General features: G+C 43.3%; 1 protein-coding gene across 1 annotated transcript in view; it reads left to right on the top strand.

Annotated features, from left to right (window-relative positions):
- The window catches only part of CSMD2 (CUB and Sushi multiple domains 2), a 512,122-nt gene that overhangs the window by 69,079 nt on the left and 422,829 nt on the right, over positions 1-20,214 (top strand). Inside the window, 1 exon segment of the mRNA XM_033157666.1 lies at positions 5,349-5,565. Coding sequence (XP_033013557.1) covers positions 5,349-5,565 — 217 coding nt within the window.

Here is a 20,214-nt window from a genome sequence, read left to right as displayed (position 1 = left end):
AGCACCAACACTTTGAATTGTGCTCGGAAACGTACATCCAAAATGTAATGCCCTGGTATATATATATATATATATATATATATATATATATATATCCCAGCCTATAGATCTCTAAAATCTATAGACCTATAAAACCTAGCATTTGGGGTAAATTAAGATGGTGGATGCCCACTGCAGAATGGAGCAAAACTTGGCTCCCATTCAGAAGCAGCAGCACTGCCCACCCATTACTAAAATTCCATCTGGGGGTCTGGCAGGGAACATTGTTCCTGCTGCAGCAGCACAAGAAAAACAAATACTGTGTACTTGAAGTTGTGTGTATGCGGTGGTGGGGGCTTAGCCCATCACTGACACTGTGCCCAGGGCCCCTTAATATTCAAAGAGACTTTTGGCAACCAGACACAGCAGTCTCTTGCTGATTTCTGTTGCGGAGAATCCGAGCTAAGTGAGCTAATGTCCTTCTTTGTAACTTTGCCTAGATATGTGAAGGCTGATTGGAAAATGCTCTTGGCACATGCTCAGAAGTGCTCCTTTATTTTTACTCCACAATCCCCCATTTAGCTAAATGCATATTAAAGCTTTAGGCTTTAGCTTAATGGACTGTTGGTGCACTTTGGTGGGTGACTATGACAATTCACCACAACCCCCATTTCCAGACCACCCTTCTCTCCACGTGGATAGAGGACTAAAGCAAGGGCATGTCCTGATCTGTGTGTTGTATTGATGACCATTTGAGAAAGGCCCATCGTTGCTATGGAGGCCATGAATTCCCAAGCCGAACCTGAGGCATCCTCAGCATGGATGTAGAAGTCACCCAAGACCACAGTTATGGGTTCCTTCAACGCAACACCCAAGACAACCTCAGCCAGCTCAGCCAGTCAAATACTAACCTGTCTCTCTGGCCCCAACACCGGATGCAAGCCCTCCAGTTCCGCACAAAGAGAGAGGGATTTCCTGATGGTATGAAGTGAACTCCTGTAGACTACAACAACACAACCTGCACCACCACCCCACTCCAGGTTGAGCTGATGTTGCACTGAGTAACTGGGTGGGAAGAGCTGAGTCAGATTTGGCCCGCCAGGTTCCCCCACCCGGATCTTGCTTATACGCAATCAAATCATGAATCAGCATGTTTTTATTAGAGACTGACCAGTTATTCAGTAACAGGACCACCCAACTGTTAGGGGCAGTGGTAGAGCATCTATTGCGTGCCCAGTTGGAGACCCCCGACCCCAAGAGCCACCCAGAAGAAATGAATGACTCAGGACAATGTGTTATGGGATTAAATTAGCCACAACTTTATTTAAACTTTCAGATGTAGGAAAACCTTGGCTTAGGCATTGGCCGTGTATCCCTCCCAGCCCCCAGCCAGGAATCTGGGGCACATCAGGTCTGTCTGGGAAGTGGGCTGGCTCTGGAAGATGTTTGTTTACGCAGTGCTTGCCCCCATTTCACCACAACACTGGGGAGTGCACTGATAACCTTTCAGTGTATGGTGAGTGACTCAGCCCCTTTAATGGGGAACCCTGGGATCGCCACCATGGGGGGGCACACATCACTTCTCGGTCCCTTAACAGAAACCATCCTAAGACCGTAACAGCACCCGCATACCTGTAGTAATAATAATAATATTTATTATTTGTACCCCGCCCATCTGGCTGGATTTCCCCAGCCACTCTGGGCGGCTTCCAAGAGAAATCAAATACATTAGAAGGGGGTATCAGGCACAAACACCACTCATCATCCCTTCAAAGCCTTCCTAAGTTACCAACTTAGATTAGTTTTGAACGCAGTTGAGAGAGCGGGGGAAGTCCCCCCAAAGAAGATTCGAAAGTAGTAGTAAATAATGATCTAGTGTGTGTTCCTGTTTTTGTTAGGTATGTATTTTTTCATTTATTATTTTTATTGTTTTAATTTGTTTGATGTGTTCTTTTGTTTATTGTAATTGCTGTTATGGTTCTTTGTTTGTATTTGTTGTTTACTGTAGAAAATATTTTTTTTATTAAAAAAAAAAATCCCTTCAAAGCCTTCCTCTGTAATGCCTACCCATCCCCTCAGTCACTGAGACTCAGTATGACCCATGGAACTGATTGGCACAGGATGCCATTATGGCCACTCACATAAAATGGCTTAAGAAAAAGTTGAGATTGATTAGACAAGGACGGGACTACTTTATGGCTACCAGTCAGGAACTCCAGAAACGCACCTTCCACCTTCAGCCACAGTATGCATTTAACTTCGGAATGCTTGAGGAATTCAGTCCTGCAAATTGTGACGTGGACCGACCTAATCTGCACCTCCCAAACTAGTGTGCAGATCTGAACATGGCTGTCAGCAACTTTCATACTAGTCCAAATGCTGTGACTCAGTTCATCAAAATGTGTTTAGAAATGCATATTTAAATGTTGGTTTTCATGTGAGTTTTATTTAAAATGCAAATTATCGTGGAAAAGGAACAGAACAGGTTTATGAGGGAACACATGCACGAGTGACAGACGGATTGGAAAGAAACTGATCCTGTGCCTAATCTGATTTAGGGATGGGATCGATGATACCATTGTGTGCTTCTCAGCGGCTTGTGGTTGGCTGTTGTCAGCAGACAGAATGCTGAGAAAAAGCTGAGAAAAATAAAGATTTCTTTTTATTGGAACAGCATATAGCAAGCTGTTTATATATCGGTCACCTTGGTACATTTCTGTTGTAAAGGCACTGTAATTTCGCTTTGCTGATCTGACTTAACTGTGTCCCCTCTGGAGCAATCCTAATAAATATGATCATTTGCCTAATCCAACTACACACAGGCTCCATTCTTGGGATAAATATGGCAACAGAAGATCTATGGAGGGGAGCAATGGAAGTCTAGCAAGCAGACAGCCACGGAACTGGAGTCAGAGCTTTCAAAAGACAAATATGCACCCCTCCCCACCAAAAAGACATAAAGTTATGGGTTTCTTTTTGTGGTGCCAGAGCAGGTCAATTAAATTACGTCTGGTTCTAATGAATGCTCACATTTAGTTTAGTTCCTTGGTATGTTTGTGTGTGTTTCGGACATGGTGTAGTTAATCAGCCTGGTGTACGTAACTCCACTGGCAGTGTTTTGAAAAGCAGCAGCAGCAAGCAGAAAGAAATATTTTAAAAATGCCATCACTGCCACAGATCAATGCATTTTAAAATTAAAATGGCTCAGCATTTATCATGTGCAAGGAGTGAACCAAGCCAGAATCATGGGTAAAGGGGAGACAGTAGTTACTGCATCGGGACAAAGCCTCACAGTGGCTTTGGATTTTTTTTTAATGTGGTTAATTTCTTTTATGTGTTTGTTTGTTTCATTATTTACACGCTGCCTTTCAGTGCGCATTTTGTTCAATGGCTGAGATCCTGGTTTTGTTCCTCTTGGCAGGAGTATTCCCTGCACAGATTTACACTCATATGCAGGGATGTCAACAGGATTTCCTGGGCCCAGTACACAGTGTGTGGATTGCCCCTCCAGCATCCCACCCCCCTCCCCACATCCGTTTAAAATTGCTGCATATGTGCACATAACAACTTAACCTCGCCTACCTCACAGGGCTGTTGCAAATATAAAAGGGGGGGAGGGAGGGAGGAAAATACCCACAACCTTGAGCTGCTGGCTGGAAAATCCAGATACAGATCTATGCCCCCCTTGGCAACTTATGCTCACTAGACCTGTCAGGCTGCTAGGTGGTTACAGGGATGTGGCTAATGATAAATTTAAAAATGCTAATAATAAAAAGTCTGTTTCCTGCCTGCCTTTCTTTGATTTTGAATGGGTGTTGTGGGGTGGGAGGCAGGATTGGAATTAGGAAAAGAAGCCATAAAAATCAAGGAAAAAGGAATCTGGGACGCAACCAGATTTTACATGTAGATCCTCAGCAGATCTAATGTGTAGCTGCCTGCTGAGACTAGCTTGCATGAGTGAGGCAGGTTGCAATTCATGCTCCTCTGCTGCATGTAGGTTTTGCACACATGAGTTCTCCTTTGAACTATCCTCCTTTTCGTAAGAGCATTTTAAATTTACCATAGTGTTTTATAGTCTCTTATCCTTTCAGCAGACCTGTAAAGTAGAATGTAGTGCAGTTTTAGCAAAACAACAAAAGGAACTGTGACTTAAAGACTAATAAATGGATAAATATTATGGCATAGGCTTTATTTGGTTATCGGATGCATCATTCCTCATAATCCATGTACGTTTATGTAATTATACATTTGCTTGCCTTCAAATTACCTTACTACCGGGCTATTGCTTTATTTCTGCTATCCCTTTGGCTGATAGGGTGCCAGAGCAATGTAACAATGAGTAATGCACAATGAGCCTGTGGAAGTAGAAATGTTCAATTAGGTCTCTGGATCTGATGGGCTGACTTTAAAAAAAGAAAGAAAGAAAAAAGTTTAAAGACAAGACTCTTGCCAATTGGCTTATTGAGAAAATTGCTAGGGCTCATGAGCAAGATAGTACTATTACACTCATGTTCTGCTTGTTAGCTTCCTATAGGCATCTGGTTGTCCACAGTGAGAAGAGAATGCTGGACTCTAGAGGTCTTTGTCTGATCCAGCAAGGCTCTTGTTATGTTTCTCTGGTCAGAAAGCAGTGAAACAAAGGCATTTGTGGTGGCTGCTCTCCTCTTATAGCACTCTCACACCAGAGTCTCCCAAATTCAATCCAAGTCCACAACTTCCTTGTGAAACTTGCATCTTTAGGAGTGGTCCACATTCCTTGCTATGATTGCTTTGCAACAGCAGTGGATGTTAACAGAAGTTAAGAACTGTTTTCATGCTTTGTGTTCTAACTTTAGAAACAACCAATGGATTTTTTTAAATTGAGAACTAAGAGTCTGGGGCTTCTGTTGGCCTTCGACTCCCCCAAAGTGTGACCCCCTTTTCTCATCTGTCAGCGGCCCTGCTCATGCGATTCCCCTACCAGTGAAGGATGGGGGTGAAGAGAGAGAGATGACTCTTGCTGATTCCCTTTTCAGCCCCTAGCATTCCCACAAATTAGAGAGAGGTGGCACAAGGAGCTGAATGAAAAGGGGGGAAATCGCCCCTCAACAAGACTTTTGTCAGCAGGATCTCCTGCTCAATCTGTTCATGAATGAAAGAAGCACTTGCATTCCTGATAGTCCAGTTCAGATCCAATCCATTGAAATCGATGGGGAAATCTGCTAACTATTAATTGTTTTGTGGCCACTGAGTTTATGGGGGAGCTTGTCATTACTATGATCAGGCAATAATATCCTGATGATTCAGTGATGGCTCTTGTGTTGCCCAGCTGAAATCCTGCAGCCATAATGCAGCTTCTGTCATATTTTCTCCTTTCCTCTTCTCCCCAGCCCAGAACTGCAGTTACGTTTTGCGAGGTCCAAACGGAACAATACAAAGTCCAGGATTCCCGTACGGCTATCCAAATTATGCAAACTGTACATGGACAATCACCGCCAAGGAGCAGAACAGAGTGCAGCTTGTATTCCAGTCCTTCGCGCTAGAGGAAGATTTTGACGTGCTGTCTGTCTACGATGGGTTGCCTCAGCAGGGAAATCTAAGAACGAGGTATGAAAAAGGAGGGTTAAAAAATAATAATCTGTCATCCAGAGAAGGGAAATGTTCACAAGCACATTAAGATGTCTGTTGGTTGGATTAGAACACTTTGAAGGAAGGTTTTATATTGCAATAAAAGCAGGCCCTGGCTCTATTTCTGTAAAGTTATCTCAACTGTCTGGATTTCACACACTTGATAAGGCCTGAAAAATATTGCTAAGCATGTTCGATGGCATAGTGTTATCAGAGCAGTTGCTGCCTGAGACATCTGGAAAAGTTAATTAGAAGTTGTTGCTAGAGGAACTGAGCTTGGAGAGGCAGCTTTCTAAAAGTCAAGTCCCTCCCCTCCCTGCAACCCCATCTTTAGGGATAGCAGATAAGTAATTGGCAATTTGTGAAAATCTTAAAACTGAGAGGTTTTGCACCTCCTCTCCAGTCTGTGAAGTCTCCCTCTTCAAAAACTTATACTGTTCATTTTATATATTGAATTATTTCTATACCAATATGTCATAAAATATCAGGGTGGTTTGCAGTTAAAACATAAAACACAGTAACACAGTGTTGTTGTTGTTTAAAAAAATAAAAATAAAATACAGATGATAGTTAAGGTGACTGGGAAATCATTAAAAAAAAAAAAACAGCCACAAAGGTGTGTCAGCATAAAATGGTTTTCAAGAGATGCCTGAAAGTCAAAAGCACGTATGCCTGTGAAATCTCTGCTGGAAGAATGTTACCCAACATGGGACTAACAACACTGAATCCCTGATTTCTACTTGAAGGATGCCCCCCTGTAACAACTAGCAATACTCCAGATGGTCTAAGTGATCAAACTGGAATATAAGAGGTCATTCTGGGATATATCAAGCTGAGATGCATGTAGTCAGGAAAGGTTTGGCTTCTTGGACTTTGGTCTCCACTTCCTGGAAGAAGGACTTCTGGCTAGAGATGGGCTGCATGCTGCATTTCACAGTAGTTGGCAATAATGTGTTTGCTAAGAGTCTCATGAACCTGATTAGGTGAGCCATAAACTAAATCTTGAGGGGCAGGGAGACAATATTACAGATAACAGGGGAACACCTGGTACTGGAGATAATAGCTTCATTGTTGCACAGGAAACTGAAGTGGTGCTACAGAAACTTGCCAAAGGGCAGAAAACTACAAGAAGGAAGCAGCTTGTGGTGTCAGTTTTCTCTATACTAATGCACAGAGTAAGGGAAACAAGCAAGAAGAATTGGAGCTTTTAATACAGGATGGCAAATATGACCTGGTAGGCACTACTGAAACCTGGTGGAATGAGACTCATGACTGGAATATAGGAATTGAGGGGTATAACCTGTTTTAAAGGAATACACCAAACAAGAAGGAAGGAGGAGCAGCATTATATGTAAATGATGTGTACACTTGTGAAAAGATCCATGACCTCAAGTACAGAAGGCAGATTGACAGTATGGGGGGGAATTGTAGGAGAGGGAAACAACAGTGACATCCAAGCCAGACTGAAGAATTAGGTAATGCCTTCCTAGAGCAGATTATCAGACTTTCAAAAATGAGAAATATAGTAGTCATAGGAGACTTCAATAAACCTGATATCAGTTGGAACTCAAACTCTGCCAAGAATGTTGGATCCAACAAATTCCTAAATTTCTGCATTCACAGTTTCATTTACCAGAAGGTGGAAGAAGCAACAAAGGGATCATCTATCTTGGACCTGGTCCTCACTAACAGGGAAGGGTCCTAAACAAAAGAGAGAAACTGAACAATGAAGTGGAAGTACTGCAAAAAGTGGGAGGAAGTGATAGTCTCCTCTTGGGTGTCATGATACAGAGGCAAGAGAAAGCTGAGCGTAGGTGGACATGCACTCTTGTCTTTAAGAAGGCTGATTTCAAAAAGCTGAAGGAACTACTGGGTGAGATCCCATGATCAGAAATACTACCAGCCCCATGATCCACAGCAGGCAATGATTCCGCACAGGTCATTTGCTGCTGAGTGTGCAAGCACTTGGGGAAGAAGGGGCCAGGGGAAAAAAGAGTGTTGGCTAAATTAAATTATGTTTTCTAAGTGCTTGTACTGAACACATGAAAATCTCTCAGAGGGGTTTTGAGCATGGAGTATGGATCACTTGAATAGCATAGTTTGTTGTGTGGGACAAGCAGCAGGATACTCACACATTCCTTGTCAGTACACCAGCCCCCTACTTTGTTTCTTGGTTATTTCCTCAGAGTTTAACAAAAGCACGTTCATAATGCCAAGTTTATTACGCAACAGCATTTGATTTACATTTCATTCAGATCACAGAGTTTCCTATTGCCAAACTCCATGTACAGTGCAGCAGATGATTTCCAAATATGTGTGGCTGTAGTTCAGTAGTGAATCCCATGCTTCATGTGCAGAAGTTCCAGACCCAGTCCTTGGCACCCCTATCTACATGGACCTCGGGCAGCAGAGCTGGAAAACTGCCTGACACCTTAGATAATTGCTGCCTATCAATAGTTGACAGTATTGGTGTGAGATGGCCCAATGGTCTGATTCCACATGTCCACTTTGTACAGTAATCTGAGGAGCAGCACCCTGAAAAAGTCAAGTCGGAAGCTGCAGACTGTCTTTAGCAGGAAAATTTCATTGAAGAACTGAGTATTTTCAGTCCTCTTGGTGCATCCTCATGCCTTGTCTCCCTAGCCGATGGAGATCTCACTGTGACAAAAGCTTCAGAACCAAGCAAAAGCTATGATAATGGAGGGCCATGATCTCCCATCATTGATTTGAGGCAGGAATTAACTGGGTGGATTTCTGTGTGACCCAATTATGTGCACAAGGTCAGATGTTGACAACTTTTAATGGTCCCCTCTGGCCTTGAAGTACTCTGAAAGTTATCATGTGTTACATTATACAGTGAGCCATTTGCTCTCTGGTGTAACTTCAGAACAAGTCCCACAACCTTTGAGTGTCTCTGTTAGCTCAACTGGAAGAATCTGGGTTAAAGAAGCAGAAGTTACAGTGGAAACCAGCTGCTCTGCTGGTGTGAGAGATGAGCAGAGCAGTGCCAGTAAATAAATTATACCTTTTGCTTATGACAATGGGGGTTTCACTTCCTTTATTTTTATTTTCTTTAAGATCAAGTTTGTGCAAATTTATTATTTTATTACTTAATTAATTTCTAAAAGGGAAGGGATGTAGCTCAGTTGTACAGCATCTGCTTTGCATGCAGGAAGTCTCAGGTTTAATCCCCAACATCTCCAGTTAGGGCTGGGAAAGCCCCTGTCTGAAATCCTTGAGAGCCACAGCCAGTAAATGTACTAGACCAGGCATCCCCAAACTCGGCCCTCCAGATGTTTTGGGACTACAATTCCCATCATCCCTGACCACTGGTCCTGTTAGCTAGGTATGTTGGGAGTTGTAGTCCCAAAACATCTGGAGGGCCGAGTTTGGGGATGCCTGTACTAGACAATACTGAGCTAGATGGACCAATGGTCTGACTTGTTTTAAAGCATCTTCTTTGTCCATGTAGGTGGCACCTTATTCTAAGAAGTCCTTTGGTGGTATTCAACACTAATAATAATAACAACAACAACAACAATTTATATAGTGCCCTAGACTCTCAGGGCAGTTCACAGAACAACAGAAAACCACAATATATATAATCAAAATAAAAACAACAACCCACATCCCCCAACAATGGAGTTTAGTTTCCTTCTGAGTGAGGTACAGTAATGAAGACACCCTGTGTCTTATTGCTACATTTCTTACTCTCAGATATACAAGCAGATTGGAAGTAAGGGGACTCATAAAAACAAGGTGGAAATCCACCAAATCTTACATTGGATTCTCATCATCAACAACTAATAATCAGTTTCCAGACAGTGAACATAAACTCATCAGCACTGAACATTAGCAACTAATCAGCAGGAACACCTGGTCATCCTTGTTCTTCAGCAATTTTTTTGACTGATTCTCTTGAAGAACATGGGCAATGAGAGTCTCCCGAGCTTTGAAGAGGACAGGTGGGAAGTGAAGATGCTCATTCAAAAGAGACATTCTTGAATATGTGCTTTCAGTGACCCTGGTTCATATGGAACTGATTGGACTTTGAAACTCACTTGGGGTTATGTAGTTGGGTTTAGTTATCCCCTTGTTTTATTGAACCAACCATAACCAGCTGTGAAGTTGTTTATGGTGTGTGAGTTTCCATATTAAAAAAATGAGCATGGCCTCCTAATTTTTCACCTGTTTTGGTGACAGGGTGCCCCGTGTACTAGCTGGCTGCTTGTAGGTGACTTAAATCACTTTTAAAGAACAACAAGAGTAACATGCACTGCTCCCGGCCCCATCCTGCAAAACCATTGAGGTGAATGTCAGTGATGGTGCTACCAGAAGACCAGCCCCTTAGTGGCAAACCAGCCACTCCTGAAGAGAAGACAGGCAGGCAGAGTTTAGCTAAGCACACAAACTACAAATTAACTTGCAATCAATCCTGGTTTGAATTACAATAATATTAGCTAGGGGCCATGTAAGGCTTGGTGCACATCCAGTCCTTTCAAACCCATCAGGTTCACTTTCTAAACTGCCGTGTTTGTGGCAGCGCATCTTAAAGCAAAATATATTTTAAAATATCTCTTTGGCGTTTTCTTCCCCCTGAAGGGGGAAACCTTTTGGGTATCCCTATGTTAACGCTAATTTTCTATGTGGTTACCTGGAAGTTCCATTAGCTTAAATGAAACAGACAGAACAATCGAAACTATAGGCATGATTTATGTCTGATGGCAATATCCCAACTTAAAAACTTCATTCAAACCCTGTTCAGAATCATCTGGGAGGGTCTGATGCCAGCGGAAATCGCCTGAGCCCAGCGGAAGAAACACAAAGATTCATACAGCACCCACAGCAACACCACTGATGCCACAGAATCAGCACACACTGCTCACTCGGCATGCACAACACCCCCACCACACACAGTCAATCATGAATGAACATGGACAAACACCCTCCCCAGGCAAACAGGTACAAACAGGTATATATGGCACAGCCAGAACACATATACAAACAGTAAGACCAAGCAGAACATTAAACAGACACGGACCTGCCCAAAGTCCCAAGTGCCCAGTGATGGCAGTCTCCCGCCCGCAGGCCAAGGAGCAAACACCACAGATGGGGAGACGTTACAGTAAGATTTGCTGCAAGCATGGAAGGCAGTGCAGCCCCCAAATGGCACAGCAGCTCAGAGCAGAGACAGGCAAATCAAACACCCTCTCTCACAGCAAGTCTTGACAAACGTTCATCACACTCTGCTGCAGGGGACCAGAATGGCTGCAAGAGGCAGTGACTGTGCTACAAGCCCTCTGTAGTAAGGTTGCTGTTGTCTGCAGCTATATCTTCCCAACGTCCCCACAGTGTGTTGTCAGTGCCAAGTTTAAGTGGTCAATCTCCCCACTTCCCACTTGTCCCGGCACTTCCTTTTTTCAGGGTATGGTGATGCTGAGCAGATCCTGTGGGCACTGACAGAATGCATCTATGCCAGCATTGGTTTTCCTCTGCTGGATGGGTGATCTCTTTCACTCTCCTATATATATATATATATACACACACCAGCATACCTGGGGCTTTAGTTTCCTAGTAAGTATACTTAAGATTGCAGCTTTAGTTGATGTCCCATCCTGAAAAAATGAATTTTAAAAAGAGTTTAACCCATGTCTCATTGTTCTGTTCTTTATCAGCATTTTGATTTTGGTTCTACTAATACTTTTTCCTGCATCCTTTTCCTTATAAAACTTTAAAAAACCCACAAAAAACCCACAGCTGTTGCCAATACAGAATTTTTGTTTCTTTTCTAAGCTATCAATTTTACGTGCCCCCCCACTTCCTCTCTCTGCTTTCCAAATGTACTCCATTCATCATCTGCCTGCTAGCCTTGAAGATGGATGACTGTACATCATTTATCAAAGCTCATGCCACCAACTTGCTGGCCAGAAAAGGGGAGCAGGGGAGGGCTATAGAGGAAAGTTTCTGGAAGGAAAGATGAACAGGTCCATCCATGAAACATGCTCCAGTCAAGTGTATAGGGTGAGCCCCATCTGCATTTGATTTCTTCTTCTTTTTAATGGAGAAGGTTGCTCTTTGGAGCAGAAATGTGGCAGAAGGGAGAAAGTGCATATCCCTTTTCAAAGATTGTTTTTCTGGTTATAATTTCCCTGCCCCAAATGCTTTCCCTCTGTGCATCTCCTTTTCTTGCTTAGGGATGGGGGATAAAATTTGATATGGTTTGCATTTAAAGGTGAACTTACCTAATTTACACTTTGAATTGAAACATAGGCAACTTTTGAAATTCACACTGCTCTGAATTTTGCAATGCAGTTCTTAAGCTAAGTAATGTGTACAGAAGTGCATATACATTGCTGGTAAAGTGCACATAAAAGTGCATGTTTTAGCAAAAAGATACAAAATGTGTTATGTTATGGGAAATTGGCAAAAATGTGTATATTAAGCAAAATCACCTGTGTAAAATTAGGAGAAATTAGCACTAAAATGCAGATTAATCTTGATGAGGACTTGAAAGAAATCACAAACTAATATTGAATGTGAAGGATAGAATTCAGGATTGGAAAAATGAGAATCTGAGAATCTGAAATTGACAGATTTTCCCATCCTTACATGGATCAAGTAGCCTTTTAGCTCCCTCTAAATCCGTGCATTGTTTGAATGTTGCATAAAAACAATTGCCCCCTCTCACAGATACTACTGGGAGCCTGTATATTATGTTCATAGAATATGAAGGGACGCTGAGGCTCATCTAGTTCAACCCCAATCTCCTTTCTTGTAACTTGAACCTATTGGTACAGGTACTACTCTCCAGAGCAGGAAAAAAACAAGCTTGCTCCATCTTCCACGTGACAGAGCTTGAGATATTTGCACCTTTAAAGAAAACATATTAAAGATGCAATTCAGATGGCATTTGACACCTGTCAAGTTGGCCAAAATGTACAAAAATGTAAGTAACCAGTGTTGGCGATGTAAAAAAGAAGTAGGTACATACATGCACATGTGGTGGTATTGTAAGGAGATTAAAGTGTTCTGGGAGATGGTGTATAAAGAGCTATCAGATCTCCTTTCAATCTCCTCTTTTCCCTGGCTAAACATGCCCAACTCACTCAACCATTCCTCATAAGGCTTGGTTTCCAGACCCTTCATCATCTTGGTCACCCAAGATTTCTGTCACTAGGAACATAGGAAGCTGCCTTTATACTGAATCAGAGCACTTGTACATCCAGTTCAGTGTTGTCTGCACAGACCAGCATCTTTTCTCCAGGATTTCAGGCAGGATGCTACAACTCAAACCTGTGACCTTCTGCATGCAAAGCAAAAACTCTGCCACTGAGCTATGGTCCTTCCTACAAATAATCTCTCTGATGGTCTCCTTTCTATAACCTGGCTGGCTGCTCACACCTCCTTAAAGCTTGCTTGCTTATTTATTTATTTTAAAAAATGGTGCAGAATTAAAACATAAAATAAAAGGAAGGAATTTCATCATCATCAGTGCTTTTTTATGGGGGGGGTACACAGGGGTACGCACACCCCTAAACATTTTGTGAATCTTTGTACTTTGTCCATTTACTGTACTTATTTTCCCCGATTTGAACTATAAAATGGTAATTTTCTTGAGTCAAAATGAGAGTACCCCTAAACATTTTTTTTAAAGAAAAGAAGCACTGCTGCGGCTGATGGTGATAATGTGTAAGTGCACTGATCTCAGGTACTTGGTAGCTAGCCCCTTTGTCCTGCCTTTACAGGGAGGCTCCGGGGAAGATGCCGTGAGGTAACTCTCCTCCAAGAGAACTTTTTTTGGATTAGGAAGAAAACAAGGGAGACAGTCTGGGTAGGTTGCAAAGCACTAGATACATTTCAATGAGGAAACACACACACACACACAAACACACACACACACACAGAGAGAGAGAGAGAGAGAGAGAGCATTGTCAACCACCTTGCAGCCATATGTTAAACTCAATTCTGCACGTACCAAGATTCTAAAGAATTTCTAATGCCCCCCCCCCTGTACAAAGGCAGAAAAACATAAGACTCTACATATAAGGTCCTCTCAGCTCTTTGAACGACAAATATCAGTAAATGTTGCACTTTAGATTTAGTTTCTAACACGAGTGCACCTGCTCAGAGTGCCAGCCTGCCAGCCATTCCCTCTTCCAGGTTACTCCACTCTGTTCTTCCCACCCCTCCCCCATTTTTCTTTTCCAATTGACTTTCAACGTTTCATGGAGCATGCTCCATCCTCCTTGGACTGTTTGAGGGCGTAGTTCCTCCTCACACATTTAAGATTAATTGTTCTTTTTTCCTTTTTTGTACGTTTGCAGTCTCAGGTTCCCCAGGCATGCATTTAACTCCTCTCGTTCCCTTGTTCCCCTGCTTTGGTTTCTTTTCGTTGCCAATCACCACCTGACACCTGAAAAAGGAAATGATGGAGCCATATAAATTGAGGTTGGAACAAGAGCCTATGTTTTGATATCCCTTCTCCCTTGTTGTCCATGTTCTAATTATGGACCCTGACATCAAAGAGGAAACATTTGCTAGCACTGCTACTGTAAGATTAGAGGAAACAGTAGAATCTCTTATCCATTATTCAGTGAGCATCTGTTGGCATTCGTGTGCTGTTCAATGGCAGCCGCTGAGCCTGGCGCCAGAAACATACATCATTTGTTAATAGAGAAATGCCCTCGTCAGATCTGCGAATGAGTGCTATTGGCTTTAGAGGTGTCTTAAATGCTTTTTGCAGCTGTAAAACTTGGCTTCCTTAGCAGTGTGATCAACCGATGAGAGACATAATTTTATTATTGTTGTCTAAAACTTTTACAGTATTGTGTGATTGTGTGAAGGGGGGATCAATTGTTAACCAGGTTGGTCAGTGTAAAGATCATTGACAAATTACCTGTTTACCTGTTTGATTAATCTTGTAGTTATTCTTGCAAGGGAATTGGGCTTCGATGATTTTCAGCTGCATGTGCTGAAACCTTGAAAGTTTTCAAGGATAGCCCCAGATAGTCCACTGGAATCAAGAGGTTAGTAAGAGGATGCATGACTGTAACTAAGCCATTCCAGGAAAGGCAGTAGCTACTGAACCAGCCATAGCTGGGTAAAGGTGCTTCGTGACATTGGAGCCACCTGGGCTCCAAAAAACACCAGTGACTCCAAGAGCACCTGCAAGCTATAAGCCTCCTTGCTCAGCAGGAGTGCAACACTATCCAGAGCCAGATGTCTACCCAATCTGCTAGTACCTTTTAGTTTGGAGAAAAGGTGAGTAAGAGGCAACATGATAGAAGTTGTAAAATTAAGCATGAGGTGGAGAAAGTAGAGAAAAGCTTTTCTCCCTCTCAGTGATGGAATTTGTGTTCCTATAGTGAAGCCGAATGTTGGAAGATTTGGGACAGATAAAAGAAAGTACTCCTTCATGGAGCACATAGTTAAACTTTGGAAGTTGCACCGCACCCCCGGGAGGTAGTGATGGTCATCAACGTGGATGGCTTTAAAAGAGGATTAGACAAATTGATGGTAAGTAACCCTGATGGCTAAAGGGACACAGGTGGCACTGTGGTCTAAACCAGTGTTTTTCAACCACTGTTCCGCGGCACACTAGTGTGCCGCGAGATGTTGCCTGGTGTGCCGTGGGAAAAATTGAAAAATTACTTTATATATAGTCAATATAGGCACAGAGTTAAATTTTTTAACATTTTCTAATGGTGGTGTGCCTCGTGATTTTTTTCATGAAACAAGTGTGCCTTTGCCCAAAAAAGGTTGAAAAACACTGGTCTAAACCACAGAGCCTAGGGCTTGCCGATCAGAAAGTTGGTGGTTCGAATCCCCACGGCGGGGTGAGCTCCCGTTGCTCAGTCCCAGCTCCTGCCAACCTAGCAGTTCGAAAGCATGTCAAAGTGCAAGTAGATAAATACTGGTAGGTACTGTACCACTTCGGCAGGAAGGTAAACGGCATTTCCGTGTGCTGCTCTGGTTCGCCAGAAGCGGCTTAGTCATGCTGGCCACATGACCCGGAAGCTGTCTGCGGTCAAACGCCGGCTCCCTCGGCCTATAGAGTGAGATGAGTGCCGCAACCCCAAAGTAGTCCGCAATTGGACCTAACGGTCAGGGGTACCTTTACCTTTACCTTTACCTTTAACCATGATAGCTATGCTCTGCCTCCATGGTTATAGGCAAAAATGCTTTTGAATGCCAGTTGTTGGTATCATTTGCACTTCCATTTTTTTTTTTTAAAAAGGATTTAAAGACTGCAAGATCCATGATGGATCTTGCACACAATGTCTGTTTTGGCTTTTAGGTACTGCAGGATCTGGGAAAGCTCCCAGGAACAGTAGGAGTTGACTCACCAAAGCCCAGCTGAGTCCTTTTATCCACAAGCAGAGCATGATGACTGCACTCTTAGAATTCTGGGTACATGCTGCAATTGCTGCGTGCTTTGTCACCAGGGAATCCCCTTGGATTGTGTGTTCTCTGCCTTCATCTTTGGGAACTTTGAAGAAACAGTTGTCCTTCTTGAATGGTCAGTTGCTGCTGCCAAGTTTGCCCTCCACAGAGTGCCGATCCTCTAATAGTGTGTTTGGGTTCTTCAAGGGCTATGAGACCTCTGCAGCAGATGATGTGGATCTGGGTCTGAATCAGAGAGGTCTGGGTTGTAATCCTGTGAAATTTCCCTACTATAGATTTTGAATGAAATCATGGTCAGCCTTCAGTAGCCCATGTGGTTGTAGATTGACGACAAGCAAGGGGGCCTGGGGTCAGCACAGTTCATCTGGCATCCAATGAGTTCCTTGCTAAGCTGGAGACTGAATCTTTACCTCTCCAGTTAAAATGAAATCTTCCTGTGCTTTGGATCCCTTCATTACTTAACTTGGCTTGCAACCTCTGCAGAATATACAAAATAGCTGTATTCAGGGAAATTATATGTGTCTGCATTAGCTTTTCTGAAATACCAATCTTGCTGTGCTGGAGGGATGTGGGGAGTTTATTGTTTGTCATGTTGCATTGACTTGCCGGGAGTTAAATACACTTAACATCTGTGTGCTGCTGTTGGAAAATAATAAACTATGCACTGTTTGTCTCGCGCACATATTCACCTGAGAAAGGTCAGGTAATCAGAGGTCCTGTCATATCACCTTAGGGAGGTTCTGAATATTTATATGTGACTTTGACTCCTGCTACTGCACAAGGCACGAGACAGGAAGGACAGTCAATGTTGGTCTGGGGAAAATGATTCAGCACATTTCTGCAATGGTGAGAAATCTGAGAGTGCATGAAATCAGGCTTTATTTTTCTTAGTTGTAAAAAAAGGTGTTTAGCACCCCCTGCTTTAGCCAAAGCTTCCAAGGTAGCTGACACTTTTCAAGAACAATTTAACACAACAGAACTGCAGTTAAAGTCATAGTGGGAGAACCACAAAACGAACATAAGCCCAGCATAAAAATATGAAAATTAAAACCAGAAGCTCTCAAAAGTTATATATTAAATGTATGGGGGAAAGGTTGTCACCTAGCCCTGAAAAGATAGGAAAGGTAGCTAGATACCAGCTGAGTGTTCCTAGAGTGAGCATTCTACAGCTGGGGCACTACCACAGAGAAGGCTCTGTCTCTGTAGCCGTGCACCACACAATAACAGGTAACAGTAAAGCTGCATAGGACTCTGAATTTTTTTAAGAAGCGGTTTAATGACCGCCTCTTTCAGCAGGTCTGGAAAGGCTCCTCAACAGAGGGAAGCATTCACCACCATGCGGAGTCCATCTCCCAGCCCTTCCCGGCTCGCTTTTATGAGTCACGATGGGCAAGGATCAAGGAGACAGGTGATTGGTTTCACTCCTGCAAGCATCCCCACAGGTAACAGATTGGAATTGATCCCATGCAACTTGACTAGACAGGACTCTAGCATTCTTCCACCTCTGCCCTGCTCCCATGATGGAATCTACCTCTTTCCAAATCTGAGCGACTTTATCTGCAAAAATAAAAAATAAAATAAAATAAAAAACCCTTTGCAAAAACATTGCAGGAGATCTTGTGGTCCTTACTGGACCCCGATAGCGAAGGTGGTTCTGTTAAATTGTGAACCACCTGAAAGAGTCTCCTGCAGATGCAATAGAGGCAGTGAAGAAGGTCCTCTTTGACGTTGCTATCGCCACTTGGTAGGCTTGACGCTAAACTCTCACCTGTGTCCAGTCCGATTCAGAATGAGTTTTCCGTCACTGATGCTCTAGCCCAGTGTTCAACACGGTTTATCTTGCCTGGGCCTTATCGGTCCCGCGGAGTTCCCTCTGTGGGCTGGATGGCACGCCCGCCCACAATTTTTGGCGTCTGCACAGACACATTTTTTGGCATCTGTGCAGATGCAATTTTTGGTGCCATGGAAGGGAGTCCCCATACTGTGCTGGTTTAGTACAGTGTGAGAGCGGGCAGCTCAGTTCAGGGGCGGCTCGGGGGCTGGTCAAACAACCTCCGTGGTCTGCTTCTGGGCCATGGGCCTTAGATTGCTGACCCCTGCTCTAGCCGTCTCAGCGATTGTTTCATCGCTCTCAGCCCTGGAGAAAACCATGGGGCTATCCAGGCTCCATGCAATCGGAGAGGGCACTTCGGACTCAGACAATCAATAGTCCTGGTTAACTCCGCATTGCAGCAGGCCACCAGGGAAACTGCAAACAGTTGCAAGTAGCAGCATCAGCATTGGTGTTGCCCTTCTGGCCACCAGGTCACATCCTTTGCAGGATCCATCTGTGCCAGTGTGTATGTGTAATGGAGCGGTTGCCACCAAAAAACCATGGAGAATATTCAGAGAAAATTCTGTAAAGTGGTCTTTTTTTCTGGGAGGAAAGGGGCTGAATTCCAGCCCCACCCAAAAACATGTCTTTCATGACATTTTTGGCTCAGCTCCAATCACAACTATGCCCAAGGTGTAACATGACAGCTTAAGGATGGTGAAAGGTAACAGAATCACAAGTTTTTGTTTATTAGATTTTCGTACCTCAGCACAGATTACCTGGCAGAACAGTTTTACTAGTTTTGCCAGTCTAATGCTGGCTGGCAACCCTAATTATTTTTGTCAGTTGTCTGGGAGCAAAATCTCCCCTCCTCCAAACATTCAGATTCGTAATTTATCTTCATCTGCCCCTGCCTCTAGCCTTTGTTAGCCATTTAACCTTCCAGTACCATATTTTTCCTCATCAGTCAAAGGAAGCACCCGGCTCCCGAACTCTGAGGTGTCATTGTGCTTGAAGGTTTGCAAAAAAACCCAAAGACCCTCAAAGTGGTATGAATAGGATGTATTTTTAGCTTCTCCCTTCTCCCATTTGAAAGGAAGGGTCTCCCTAATTCTGACCCCAAATACATGCCGCTAGCAGATTTTGCAAATTGCTGCTTCCACACTTTAAAAAGAGAGAAAAAATGCAGAACAGCTACTCTGTTGCCTTGAATGAACGGGGATTTAGATCATTTTATAAATGTCTCTGTTCCTCTTACAGTCATAAAAATGAATTGTGTTATATAAACACACATACCTGATGATCATTTTGACCTTCAATTAGTGTGGTTAATGAGAGAGACAGCTTGCTGGAGGAGAAAAATAGAACAGGAGATGCAAAATTACTGTTAAAAAGGGCTTGAGAGGAATTATGTAGATGGGTAATAGAAATGGAAGCATAGAGTGTAACACAGGCTGTGCATGCTAGAAAAATTGGAATTCTGCACTAAGCAGGGCACAATTCTGCAACTTGACTTGGCCATGGTGCCCAAAATGCTGGTAACTTCCAGATTGGATTATTGCAATGTGCTCTACTTGGGGCTGCCCTTGAAGATGACCCAGAAACTTCAACAGGTCCAAAATACAGCAGCAAGATTATTGGTGGAGGTTGCTTTTAGAACTCATATAGCCCCTTGTTCTAAAACAGCCACATTGGCTGCCAGAGCATTTTTGGGCCCAGTTCAAGGCGCTGACATTAGTGTTCAAAGCCCTAAATGACTTAGGGCCCAGATATCTGAAAGACCACCTCCTTCTATACAAACTCAAATAGGATCATTTTTTATTCTGAAAAGATGGAGATACCAGGGAGTGGGAGCAGATGTAGACCCCTCCCCAATAATATTCAGAAATGCACCATTTGTAAGGCTGCTGCAGAGCTAGTCCTGAAACTGGTGAAGGGGGTGGGGTCGGGAGCAAGTAGGTAGTCCAGGTTAGGTGAAAGTTAAGACCCAAAGCAGCAACCAAATTTCTGAGGGGCCAGTGGCTGGTTCATAGTCAAGCTCAGACAGTTGGTCAGATGGTATGACAAGGCACAGGAATCCAGAACAGCTACAACTTCTGATGAGTTGCGTAAACTGAGGAATCAAACCCAAGGCAATGTTTATATAAGGCCAGCTAGACTCCTATTGGCTCCCTAGATCACCTGGTCTGGCTGGGCCAATGAGTAGCAGTACCCTCCTCCGACCATTATCTAGGTGGCACAACAGTGTCCCAAAGTTCATGTCAGTAGCTTCTTTCACCTGACAATTGGCCTGGTGGTAGAGGGAATAAGGCACCTGGCTCTTGCTACCAGAGTCTCTGATGTGAGCTCCCTGGAAACTTACATCACCTTAGTTTCTCCTATATAAGTGGATGGCAGCCAATCCTTCCTTT

This window comes from Lacerta agilis, chromosome 8 (assembly GCF_009819535.1).
Source record: "Lacerta agilis isolate rLacAgi1 chromosome 8, rLacAgi1.pri, whole genome shotgun sequence".
Lineage (NCBI taxonomy): Eukaryota > Metazoa > Chordata > Lepidosauria > Squamata > Lacertidae > Lacerta > Lacerta agilis.
The sequence above is the reverse complement of the archived record's forward strand: the minus strand, read 5'-3'. Positions and strand labels throughout refer to the sequence as shown.